The sequence below is a fragment of the Nicotiana tomentosiformis genome, chromosome 4 (assembly GCF_000390325.3).
Source record: "Nicotiana tomentosiformis chromosome 4, ASM39032v3, whole genome shotgun sequence".
Lineage (NCBI taxonomy): Eukaryota > Viridiplantae > Streptophyta > Magnoliopsida > Solanales > Solanaceae > Nicotiana > Nicotiana tomentosiformis.
In genome coordinates, this window is record NC_090815.1 from 117,521,321 (window position 1) to 117,534,602 (window position 13,282).

Genomic DNA, 13,282 nt, shown 5'->3' on the forward strand with positions numbered 1-13,282 from the left:
AATCCCTAAAAAAAACAATTATGTAAAAAATGCTTCCTCTTTCACAGGCTGAATTCGAAGGAAATTTAAAAACAAGTAAAATGAAAAAGGAGAAAATGTGATTGTGAAAGTTCAAGGCTCGAGGTCAAAAAGTCATAGTGTATAGCTGCATCCAATTGCATAGACACACGAGACACATGTGAGATCCTTCCTTTTGCTCTGTACTTCTGTGGCACAAGGGGAATACTTCTATGTTTCACTTTCAACCGAGGGAGCATTGGAACAACATAAAACTATTTGTTTTTGTGATTTTTAGATTACGGATGCCAACCGTGAATAGTTATATTTAGGTAAATTGCCTATATTATTTTTTGTGTATATTTGGTATAAAAAAAAATATTTTTCGAAAAATATTTTTTAATTTTTTCATATTTTTTTGACTTAAATATTTTGGACAACATTTTTCTCGTCAACTCATTTTTCTCCAATTTCCTTATCAATAGAAGGAGAAATATTTTCTAAAACTCTTTTCCAACCTTCTCTCCATTCCCACCCTTACACCCCACCCCAACTCCACCAATCTCACCCCCACCCCACCCCACCCCACCTAAATAGAAATATTATTAATAGTATTTTCTTTTCATGTTATAGATCAAATATATTTTTTTTTATTTCAACAAATGAGTATTTTTTTTTCACGATATAATTTTTTTTAAACAAAAAAAGTACATTCTTTTCGTGATGTAGAAAATATATTTTTTTTTTATTTCAACAAAATGATGTAGCAAAACGTATTTTCTTTCATTTCAATAAAATGATGTAGTGAAAAGTATTTTCTTTTATTTCAACAAAAAGAGTATTTTCTTTTCACGATATTTTTTCTTTCATTTCAACAAAATGAGTATTTTCTTTTTATGATGTAGAAAAAATATTTTATTTCATTTTCAACAAACTGAATACTTTATTTTCATGTTGTAGAAATAGTACTTTCTTTTTCAACCAAAAAAGAATATTTTACTTTAGTTATGGAGCACAAGTTCAACGTTATTTTTGCGTAAAATAGTAAAGCAACACATTAGTTCTTTTGGGTTTGTGTAAATTTTTAAAAGAATAATTAAATTCTTAAAGAAAAATATAGTCATAAAAATGTTGGATATTTCGGGGAGAGGAGAGCACATGAAACATAGGGACTTGGGGAGGGGGTGAGGTGAGTAGCATAAAAAATTATTTTTCTAAAAAATATTTTCTAATCTCTAAACAAATACTAGAAAATATTTTTCAAAAAAAATATTTTCGCTCACCAACTAAATAAGAGAAAATAAGTGATAACACTACTCATTTTCCGTGAAAACTTTTTTTTTGGAAAACATTTTACTCCCTACCAAACACATCCTTTGAGATGTGATATTTTTTCCTAAATTTACCTGAATAAGGAATGGTTTATGTATCAAACGGTAATTTTCCCTCTCAAAGACCCCAACAGGCACGCCTACTTGCAGCTTTTAGGTTGTCCACACGGCACGCACTTTTGACTATTGTTCAAGTTTTACACCCCCCTGAAATCAGATATAACAACCATTTCCTAAAACGTAATTTAACCTTAACACTTACCTGGCCCTAACAAACTTGCCAAAAAAATAGAATAAAATCCGAACTAATTCTAATTTCAGGTCCGCTTTCTCACCCGCAATGCAGCTTCTTCACCCGAAAAAGACGAAGACAAAAGGACAGTGGAAAAAATAGCAATTCACCACAAGTGGATATAATTAGCTTTTTTCCTTCTTTTTGGCTAGTGGTGGATGGGTCAATCAGCTTCCACCGTCGCCGGAGCTCATAACCGTATCAAATTCAGATCCTCGTCGCCGATTTCTTCCATGAAAGATAGCGACGATTCCGACGATGCTGTTATTGATGTATTCGAAGTCGGAGATTTTGATTATACTAACTATATTCCTGATGAGTGTTTAGCTTGCATTTTCCAGTCTCTTAGCTCAGGTGACCGGAAAAGTTGTTCTCTCGTCTGCCGCCGTTGGCTCCGCGTCGAAGGTCAGAGCCGTCACCGTCTCTCTCTCAACGCGCAATCGGACCTTGTAACGGTGGCTCCTTTGATTTTTTCCCGATTCGATTCGGTCACGAAACTCGCTTTGAAATGTGACCGTAGATCTACGAGTATAGGTGACGAGGCGTTGGTGCTTATCTCGTTACGGTGCCGGAACCTAACTCGTTTGAAGCTCCGATCGTGCCGTGAGCTTACTGATGCTGGAATGGAAGCTTTCGCGAAGAATTGCAAGGGTTTGAAGAAGCTATCTTGTGGATCGTGTGCTTTTGGAGCTAAAGGCATGAACGCCGTGTTGAATAACTGCTCGGCGCTGGAAGAGTTGTCAGTAAAGCGCCTACGTGGCATCACAGATGGCGCGTCGGCTGAGCCGATTGGTCCTGGTGTTGCAGGAGGTTCTCTAAGAGTTATATGCCTTAAGGAACTGTATAATGGACAGTGTTTTGGACCGTTAATTATTGGATCGAAGAATTTGCGGACGCTTAAGCTATTCCGGTGTTCTGGAGATTGGGATAAGCTTCTGGAAGTGATTGCTGAACAAGTTAGCTGTGGACTTGTTGAAGTTCATCTTGAGAGGCTTCAGGTAAGTGACACTGGTCTTGCTGCTATTTCTAAATGTTTAAATCTTGAAATTCTGCACCTTGTGAAAACGCCTGAATGCACTAATATTGGTTTAAAGACTGTTGCTGAACACTGTAAGCTTTTAAGAAAGCTTCATATTGATGGATGGAAGACTAACAGGATAAGTGATGAAGGGTTAATTGCTGTGGCAAAACATTGCCCCAACTTACAAGAATTGGTTTTAATCGGTGTGAACCCGACATGTGCTAGTTTGGAGAAGCTGGCTACGAATTGCTTGAATTTAGAGAGATTGGCTTTGTGTGGAAGTGAAACTGTTGGGGATCCTGAACTGTCGTGCATAGCTGCAAAATGTAATGCTTTGAGAAAACTCTGTATAAAGAGTTGCCCAGTATCCGATCAGGGTATGGAAGCACTTGCTGGTGGATGTCCGAATTTGGTGAAAGTAAAGGTTAAGAAGTGTAGATTGGTGACTTCTGAAAGTGCAGACTGGTTGAGGACCACTAGGGGTTCTGTGGCCGTGAACTTGGATGCAACTGAACCTGAAAATCCCGATGCAAGCGCCAGTGATGGTGGTGTCCCTGAAGTTGGGAGTGAAAATAGGCAGGTGGCCGCCCAAGTAGGTGGTGCGAATATTGCGTCAAGCAGTACCGGGAGGTCCAATTCCTTTAAGGCAAGGCTAGGACTTACAACGGGAAGACATCTGGTGGCTTGCACATTCAGAAGGTGGTCGAGCTTTGGTGGGAGTTCCAGTTCCAGAAATACTTAGAAAAAGGAGCTGACTGATATCAATGTTATGCTCAAATATTCTGCTATTGGAGTTATTTGGCTCTTATTACATTTATATATTCTTGAGTTCGCGTGCTGGTTAATGCAACAACCGGTTCAGCCTTTATGGTTGGACCTTGTCCTTGAGTTTCCTCTTTTCCCTCATGTGCTAGTGATACTCTTTTTGGGCTTATATGCTCCTTTTACGTGGAGTTCTTAGTACTTCTACTGGGAGAGGACACAACATGCTATCTTCTGAAAAAGAAAGGAAGGAAAAGGTTATAATCCAAAAGTTGGTGATTTTTGAATGTGTTTTGTGGTTTGTGCTTTGCAGAGTTTTCAGTATAAATATGGTCCATACCAAAGATTCAATAATGTGAACACATTTTCCTGACATATCAAATGCACTTGAACGGGAAACTGAAAAAACAAATGCAGTAGAAGAGACATACTATTGCTTTCTCTTATACACTATGTTAAACGCATTAAGCTAATAGGAAGTCAAGATTTTGATTCACTCCTATGTTATTGATGACGTGATAGCATCATGGGAAGATTTAAAGGCTGAACTCAGGATCAACTTCATTAAACACCTCTTATGAAAATTCACTAGTCTTACAGCTTGTTTGTTCCACAGCTTTTACCTAATTAACGTTGCACTTTTTATATTATATTGTGCTTCATTTATTCACCACTCGAATCATGTGGGTTTGTGGCGTGCCCTTAGCAGAAATTATTCTTTTATTTTTGGTGAATGAGGGGAAGTTTGCAATAGTGTGATTCACCTGGTAAATGAAGGACAATGGTGAAAAGTCAGGCTTGAATAGTCAAAGCTGCTTCCTAACTGAAAAGGGAAGAGTGTTTCAAGGCCTTGGTATGCTACAATAAATTTTAAAATGCAATATAGCCTGTTTCTTGGAATGATCTTTCTTTATCATCCTCTCAATGTGCCTTATGTGACTTGTGATGACACTTGGGAAACATGTTGAGAACTAGAGCATGGATTTGTTCATTTTGAGAACTAGAGTATATATTAACTCTGCTATTAGATCAAGATATTGTTTAAGCCAAGGTTTCAACTCTAGATGTTGGGTAAAGAAATCGTTTCAGTAGATTTTCTGGTTCTTTTTGGGTGTTGAGATGTACTTCTGGACTCCTTAGAAGCTCTTTACTTTGCATTGACACAACGACACGGCACTAAGTTAAACTCTGGGTTTGGGGCTAAGAAATAGTGAGTTCCCGTGATACCATGTTGGCTTAATTAGTTCTGTTCTGGTTAAGAAAATTTTGGTGACTTCATGTAATTGGAGTCCTTAATAAGAATGGAGATCATGGATGGTTTGTGTAGTTATTATTCATACCGGTTCCTCTACTGTTGTCCTTGAAGGCCATAATTTAGCCATACTCTCCTTGTGGGCATTGTCTACAATCATTTAGCTAAATCAAATGAATATATCAACTAACTTTATCAGAAAAGGGTGATTGAAGCTAATTTAGAGGGAAAACAACATTTTTTTTGTTCTTCTGCATGCCTGATTTATTGGCTTCTTGACCAGCTTCTGTCCTTTAGTCTGTTTTCATGATGAGCTATTTCTTCAGCTTAGTTATGGCTTGTGTCGCTTTCACTAGAGTTTTCTATAAAAAAAATTTTATTAAGGCAACTGAAAACCCTTTGGATTTGGTTCTTAAGCTGCAGCATCACTGATTAGTTCATATTGTGATGGGAGAATGTTACTCTTCGGAAGTAGCTGCGACAATCAATTTAAAGTTGCTGATCTAACTAAATGACCGCCTCATAAGTATGCTATTGTGAACCGTATTTTGCTGTTTTCTTCATGCTTGGTTGTGAACCGTATTTTGCTGTTTTCTTCATGCTTGGTTGATAGCAGGTATTGGATGGTTATATTCCACTGCTACAGTGTTTTGGGTCTTTACCATATATAGCAGTAATATTCTGGCTGTTTGAGAATGCATATTCAGATTCTGTTATCATTGTTGGTCTAACAAGCAAAGCCTTCTTGGTCATTCAATTACTGAAACTATTGGTCTGAGTATCACTTATAGTTAATTTATGACCATTACTGTTAGAACTTCGGCTATGCTGCAGCCTGCATGATTGATAATTGTATGCACCTTCAGGGTTGTGGAGAATTATCCTTTCTTCAGTTATTGAAAAATTAACTAATATTTATCTCCTTTTTTTTTTAACAATGGGGTCATTAGGTTTTCTCCACCACTAAATCCAAGTCAATGGACATTGGTTATTACTATGCATGTGTGTTCTCATGGTTGATTTTTTATGACTTGAGAACTCACTCTTATAATACACTGGGTTTAGTTAGTTGATTTGGTGGTTAAACCACTGAATTTGTTCGTATTGGAATGTGTTTCGGAAGGATTTTTGCTACCTCTCTATCTTGCTTGATGTCAATAGTATTGTTGTTTTAAGACTATTACTGTCTTGCACCGGTGGTCAAAATAACTTCAGTGGTTGGTAGTAGTTTTCTTGGGTATTTCTTGATTTCTGTTATGCATTCTCGACGACAGTTTGTTTTTGAAATCTAGACTATGTATAGGATAAGCTTTCTGTTAATAGTTGTACCTTAAAGAATATTTTGTTACTTTTGCTTTACCCAAGGACTCGATAGCATCACTCCATATGTAAGTGATGTTTTGGTGATTGGTTTGTAAGCTTTTGCTTGCTTGATTCCGGTTTAATTAATGTATAAGATGTTAGATTTAAGGTTTGAAATTGACGAAGCTGTGCTTCGGCAAGCTGCACAGGTTGGTTTTGGAACAAGGGTCATGCTTCCTTGAAATTTGCCAGAACTGTCATCACCTATGGTTGATTATGGAAAAAAACTGGATACAAGAACCTGTTCAACACCCCCCCCCCCACCCCCCAAGCAGTTTCTGCTTCTAGAATGTCTGCATCGATTGTTCTTGTTTGTTGATATTTCGTACCTTTGCTTTGTTCATCAAACTCTTCCTTATCCATTGTATATTGTCAATCAATTTTCAAGTAAATTATTATTGAATCTGTTGACAATATTTTGCTTTAAGCTGCATCCATAGTGTGTTGATCTTAAATATAACGTCAGAAGCTTATGGGTTTAGTTGGAGTCTGAACCAAGTGCGCTACAGTTTGGTTTGCTGATCCTTAAGAATGTTCGCTCTAGCCCATGCACCCATGCGATCCTTTGGTCAATAAAGTGGATGAAAATCATGGGAGACCAAGGTTCACGTATTGATCGAGACAAAATGCTAAGCGGTTTCTTTTTATCTATCTTATGTTGATAGTAAGTAGAAGGTACTTAGTTGAATAGTTGAGGCGTACGCAAATTAGCACGAATACTAAAACAAGCCAATTTTTCCGTAATATACAAGAGCTGTTTTCAAAAAGCCACTCTGTTAAGCTTGCTTAAAATGTTATTTTTCGGCGGGTAATCAAGATGAATCCAATTCCTGGGATTTGAGATTCTACGAGCTAAAAGTAATTAGTGACTATTCTAGACCATAAAGAAGCAAGATACTGATAAAAATGACTAGCCTAGCCAATAAAGAACACTCTCTCAGGAATTCAGCATCTTTTCATCTCATAACATTGAGCTTGATCTTTGAAAGCATTGAGGGGATAACGTAAAAATTGAATTATCACCCACGAAATCAACCTACATTTCAATCTCTAAATTGTGTTACGCTTGAAGAGGGATGATAAGAATGAACTTAAATAGTCGCCCACTCAACTACTTAAACTAAAAATAGTCGGTAGATGTATAATCCATGTATAATATGTGTATCATCATATATACCGGCTAAGTAAAGTAAATAGTGAACCCAGCCCACTATTTGTGTAAAGATGCCGGTAAATATTGGTATATATTTATATGACGATGTGACTAGTCTAATGACCACCTGCGACCGGAAAGGAACTATGAGCTGCATATTTGAATTTGGATTTCCGATCCGCTGATTAGTTTAGTTATCCGTTCATCTTCTGATGCAGTATTTGGCGGAATTTTGGATGTCGTTTCAAGTTTAGAGCAATAATTGTGTTACAGAAATTGATAATCATACTCATATTTCCTTTATGATTTCAAACCGATTGATGGTTAAATTAGGTAAATGAGTTTCTTCTTCAGCATTTGGTTCTTTTAGGCGTTTCGTCAAATAGGTTTCGAATGAAGGAGGTTTGTACTTGTTTGCGAGGTCGAGTGGTAGAGTTCCTGATTCAATCAGCACAGGAGCTTCAAGTTTCACCCATCGTCAAATACTCGGCACTTTCACTTTTCGCCGATCGATTCTACCCATCTCTAATTTCCAGAAAAGGAATTAACGATGCTGCTAAAACCTGGCTCTTACAGCTGCCTCTGAGAGAAAGCAATTTGCAGCTATTTGCTCTCGCAGCACTATGGATCTCAACCAAAATACACGATTCTCCTCCACTTCACGTCAAATGTTTCAAGTCTTTATCCGACAACACCATTACAGAGCAGCATTTTACAACAAAGGATTTTCTAGAAGCTGAGTTAGTGTTAATGCAGGTATTGAAATTTGAGATTGGTATGTTAAGAAGCATTGCCTTCAGATTCTTAGAAGATCTAATTACCAAATTGAAGGAAGTTGCTAGAGTTGGAGAGCAATTAAAACTTGAAGCTTGTATGGATATTATGGACTTACTCTATGAAAAGGGGGAGATTTCATCTTTTAATACTTCTCCCCGTCATCTCGCCGCGTCTATAATGGTTGCTGCATATTTGATCACAGTTCCAGTACAGAAGACTGAATTCCCCATTCTTCTATGGGTTAAGTTTGTAACTTCGTGCAACGAGGATGATATTCTGGACACTGTTAGAAACATTCTAACTCATGTGTTTGAAGCTTGAAAGTTGAATCTGTAACTGTGAAGAGGTCAATGAAATGTTGTTACAGAGCTGATCTTTACCGAAGGCAATCTGTATGCGCTATATGTAATCGGAAAAAAAAGAAGAAGAAATGTTCATACCAAAGTGTTGTTGTATTTTCATGTAACAATTCAAACATTCAAGAAGACTAATCTTGAAGCTTAACTTGGACATAGATCCTATATTTTGAACTAAGTAAATCTACGACAGCTTCTCAGGGGAATCACATGTATAAATGAACTACTCTATTCATGACTCGTGTATCGATGACAACTAAAAATTCAAGAGGACTAGTGTTGAAGTAAATTTATGAAACACCCTAAATTTTGAACTAGGCAAATCTATGTCAGATACTTTAGTGGATGACATGGGCAAATGAACGACAGTATTCATGCTCGAGTATCACTGCATTGAGCTTCATGGTGCAGGAGAAAGAAGTAGCAAAGCCATTGCCAGCATACCAAGCTGAAACTTCTAATCTGTCTTCTTCCCTTTCTTAGGTGCTGGTGCTGGATACAAGAGAATTTGACTCAAGATGGTACCATTCATCAGTATACCAATCACAGATCCCATGACAACTGCAAACAAAATCAAACTCGGGGAGTTAAAAATGCAGGATTGATCAAATTACAATTTTATCATATGTCCCCGATTGATTGATCAAATTACAAAGATCATACAATGATAGGATGTGAAGAGAAATTCCTTCTTACAAAAGAATAGCATTTCAGAAATCTTAGAAGTGAAGAGATCAGTTCAAGTATATTTGAACTGCGCAAGGATTCAGCTAGCAAATGGACACGTCTCCTCAACTATGTATGTCCAAAATCTTTCACATCAGCTCGTATCAACTAAGAAAATTCCTTTTTTAGTATTTTGAATTTTCTTAGTATTTTCAACTACCTGAACTATTAAAGGTTATTCTTTACACCACATTCAAGTAATTTGTTCACTCCACTTTTAATTCCCAAAGTTGCATGTATACTTTCAAATTAATGCTATTAAACAACCGTGTAGGTCACAAAAAGATTTAGTTCTTCTCCACCTGCACCTCCAAAAACCATAACTACAGAAAGGAATAAAGCATGAGCAATATTGATCTAAAGGACACTCAGCACAAGCATCTAGTGTTTTCAATTAAATTTTCTTTTTTTTTCCCCCTAAAACATCTTAAGAACACTTGATTAGGACAAACTGAGCCGACCTCACATTCTACTGTAGCAGAAAGAGACTAGTGAACATAGTAATTAGCAATGATGATAATACAGCAGAACCATCAAGTGTATAAATCATTGTTATGCACATCTAAAAACTTAGATTATATTGCAAAATAAGAATGCATCAGCTTATTGTTTGGAAATACACTACGCCACAATGGTTCCATATCCAGAGAGCACTTTGCAGAATTATATGGAGGTTTAGATCAAAGAAAATCAGAGCATACCACTCATTGGAACTTTCTCTTGGAGGCTGGTAAACACTCTAACTGCAACATAGAGAGGAAAAGAGCGGGTGAGAACTTCAATATTTCGTAAGTGCAAGCAGAAGTTCAATGGTCAACATACCCATGGAACCAACAAAGTTCATAAAAAAGGTTAAGAAGCTTAGCTCCCCAGTACTTCTGTTCTGCTCAAACAACATTAATGATAAAAAAGAATAATTACATTAAGTAGCTGTCAGAAAAGAATGAATGTAGCAAAAATGTAACTGCACATGCAGTGATTCTTGTAAACATTATTGGATAAATAAATAAATAAATAAATGTAAGAATTCAATCAGGTACGAAACTTCATGTGTACTTGCATGGACGGTCTCTGATTTTATCTCACTCATTCATCATCTACTTTAAAAGCATTCACATAAAAGCTCCCTCCCTCTCATTACAATTCCATCACATTTGGCATGATTTCCATTGACAGAGTAGAAAACATTCAAGCAATATAGTGCATAGCAAGGAAACTGCATGTTACAGCAGATACCCATTAAACACAGCATGTTTCAGTACGGATCAAGTTTCAGATAATTAAGATACCAAAAGAGTTGACATGTTACATACACAATGACAAGTCGTCAAACCATAAGCTAAAAGTTTAATGCTACCACAAGCAAAAAGTTTATAGGTAAAACAGCATCACATTATTAGAAATCAGGCAACACTCCATATGTCAAGTCAATCTGCAAAATTACCATCTGTTATCTCCGCTCTCAACATCACAGCAATATTAAAATGAGAACCATCATCACACGAATAAGTACCTTAAAATTCTTCCAGATCTGTGGAATCCTTGCAAAAAGAAAAATTGCATGCTGAGAGGCCTGCAAAAAATTATTCCAAGACAAGAATGAGCCGTGGTATACTCTTTCTATGGAATCCACTTATGAAAGAGGAATCCATATCTTTGGAGCATTGTAGTCTACCAAAACAAAAAATTACTAATTAAGGGTAGATGAGCAAAAATATTTTACAGAAAGGAATTATAAGTCACCACTTACATATAAGGCCTCAAAAAGGATTGGATCAATTTGACCTGCCAAAAGAGTTGGAGCGACAGCACAATATCTGTTTATTTAAATAGGAGGAACAACAGATTCTAATTCCATCCGAAGGAGCACCTAAAATTAACAAAAAAGAGTAGTCTAAATGGCTAATTGATACGGAACACTTTTTACGAATTCAAAGGTGGAGGAGGTAGGATACAGTAATGCTCTAATCCATGTCTTTGTTCCCAAAGGCAGAGAAAAATAATAGATGATCGCAACCAATATGATAGCTGCAACAAGTAAAAAAGCACAAGATGATCTTGCAGCCTTGCAGACCTAAAATAAATAAATAAAAGTATCTCCTTCAACATCACCAATTCAACATGGTTTGAGCCCATCAGCAAAATATTTCCACATACTTGACTCAACAAAAAGAATCAAACCCGCAAATGAGGGGTGCTTTACAAAATTAAAGTATATTTCACTAACAATTTGAAATTATAGATGAGACACGTTACACAATTTAAGAAAACATACGAAACTAAGAAATTGAGATATTGAAGTGCAATGAAATGAAGGTGATTTACTCTATCGACAAAGGAGTGAATAACCAAACTACCATATCATAGCATTTGCCATGAACTCAAAAAAGGTAAATAGGTACAATCTAGATATTTGTTCAAACACTTAAGAAAAACCATGGTATGATGATGACATGGGTTGAGCTTAAATGACGCAATAGGCGACCCCAACTTGTTTGGGACTGAGGCCTAGAGTTGCTGTTGCTTAACAAAAACCATGCAACTACAAGCATCTTTTATTCCAATCTCGGAAAACAAATGTCCAGCTGCTGTCTCGGATCATCAGCCATTTGGCTTGTCCAGAACTGCTTAAAGGAATTGAATTGGTTGTTCAATGAAGAAGAACCAGTGAAAAAGATGCATGGTTAGCTAAAACAACCACAACACTTCTGCACCCAAACCAGTTGAATTGGTTGGTCAATGAAAAGGAAGAATAGAAACAGATGCATGGTTAGCTAAAACAACCACAACCAAACAATTCTGCACTCAAACCAGTAGAATTCCAATGCAAATTTGAGAAGCTGCATCCCAACGCTTTCTCAACATATCAGAATAGAATATTAAATGAATTCCGAAAGCAAGATGCATATGTTGAACATACCTTGAATCAAAAGAAAAACATACTCTCCAAAAGCTGAAAATGGAAGTCCTTTGTGAAGGCAATATGCTAAAGCAATGGTATAACCAGTTACTTCTAGCTCGAAGCTCACAACACTAAGCCCTCTAACACTTTTGTGCTGTAAAATTTTTAATATCTGCAAGAGGAAGAGATGGGATATGTGATACACTTAGTCCAATCTGTGAATCGCTATAGCCAGTAGACGTGCAAATTAAGAAAGTAATGACAGCCTAAACAACTTAGCTTACCAACCCATAACCCTATGTTGAATCTTTGTAGTTCCTAAATTTGGGAAAAACAGGATCCCAAAAATTTCGTTGTCTTTCACCTGAAATGTACAAGAAGATCACAGAAGCAGCACCGGACGACCCACCTACATAGTCTTTAACCTAAACATATATAAATATTACTTCCCCTATCCTAATTTATATGGCACCCTTTCCATTTTGTATGTCTTACATTTGACACATACCGCTTTTACAACTTTTAATAATTCAAATTCATTCAAATATTCAGATTTCTTGATTTTTCTTTATCTGATTACTTTTCAATTATCACCTTAATATTTTCCTTCAATATATCCAAGTCAAATTAACATCATAAACTCCGTGCCCACATGAATACCTTGCATAAAAATGGGACAGTGATGACTATGTATCAGCTGTTAAGCTAGATGAGATTCAAGATATAGACAACTTAACGTGGGTGGAAATTAAATATCATAAAATTGTAAGTCTCTAAAGTAGGACACGATAAAATGTGAAAAAAAAAGACTGGATTTTTAAGGAAAATACCTGAGGAAGTTTAACAGTGGTGGAGGCAGCAACAATGGCGTAGCCCAGGAGCTTGGATATTAAGGGAAACAAACAATTTTTTTCTGGGAATTCACCTTTGCTAAGGGATCCCATTACACAACCAAAATCCATACCAAGAAATTTGAGCTCTACCATCTTGATGATTTCAACACAATTCTTTAGGTTTGTATATAGTCAAAGGATGAATCCTTAAAAACGGTGAGCTGATTTCTGAAATTTCTGATTAACGTAGGTTGTCTTCTTGTGAATTTTTTCTCAAAATGTCGACTTTTTGGCTTAAAAAAAGGGAAAAGGGTCAAAAATACCCCTATACTATGCGAAAATGATCATTTATACCCTCTGTTATAATTTTGGTCCACCCTTACCCCTAACGTTACAAAAGTGGTACAAAAATACCCCTCCTCCATTAGGGCCCTCCACCATGGCCACCATCATCCCACGTGGATTGACATTTAGCTGAGGTTAAGGGTGGCATGTGGGCCGGTTAGGACCGTGATCGG

At 36.7% G+C, this 13,282-nt stretch overlaps 3 protein-coding genes across 3 annotated transcripts; 2 read left to right on the forward strand and 1 right to left on the reverse strand.

Annotated features, from left to right (window-relative positions):
• Positions 1-1,595: 1,595 nt before the first annotated feature.
• Positions 1,596-3,690, forward strand: LOC104094064 (F-box protein At1g47056-like). Its single transcript, XM_009599922.4, has one exon. It carries the CDS (start codon positions 1,779-1,781, stop codon positions 3,381-3,383), a length of 1,605 nt encoding a protein of 534 aa, XP_009598217.1. The 5' UTR covers positions 1,596-1,778; the 3' UTR covers positions 3,384-3,690.
• LOC104094063 (cyclin-J18) lies at positions 2,493-8,457 on the forward strand. The gene is made up of 2 exons (XM_009599921.4): positions 2,493-2,618; positions 6,167-8,457. The coding sequence occupies exon 2, from the start codon at positions 7,564-7,566 to the stop codon at positions 8,266-8,268; it is 705 nt and encodes a 234-aa protein (XP_009598216.1). The 5' UTR covers positions 2,493-2,618; positions 6,167-7,563; the 3' UTR covers positions 8,269-8,457.
• On the reverse strand, positions 8,381-13,061 carry LOC104094061 (mannose-P-dolichol utilization defect 1 protein homolog 2-like). The gene is made up of 8 exons (XM_009599920.4): positions 12,762-13,061; positions 11,950-12,103; positions 10,985-11,057; positions 10,780-10,846; positions 10,543-10,602; positions 9,852-9,912; positions 9,731-9,772; positions 8,381-8,864 (listed from the first exon to the last, which is right to left on the reverse strand). The coding sequence occupies exons 1-8, from the start codon at positions 12,915-12,917 to the stop codon at positions 8,761-8,763; spliced, it is 717 nt and encodes a 238-aa protein (XP_009598215.1). The 5' UTR covers positions 12,918-13,061; the 3' UTR covers positions 8,381-8,760.
• Positions 13,062-13,282: the final 221 nt, after the last annotated feature.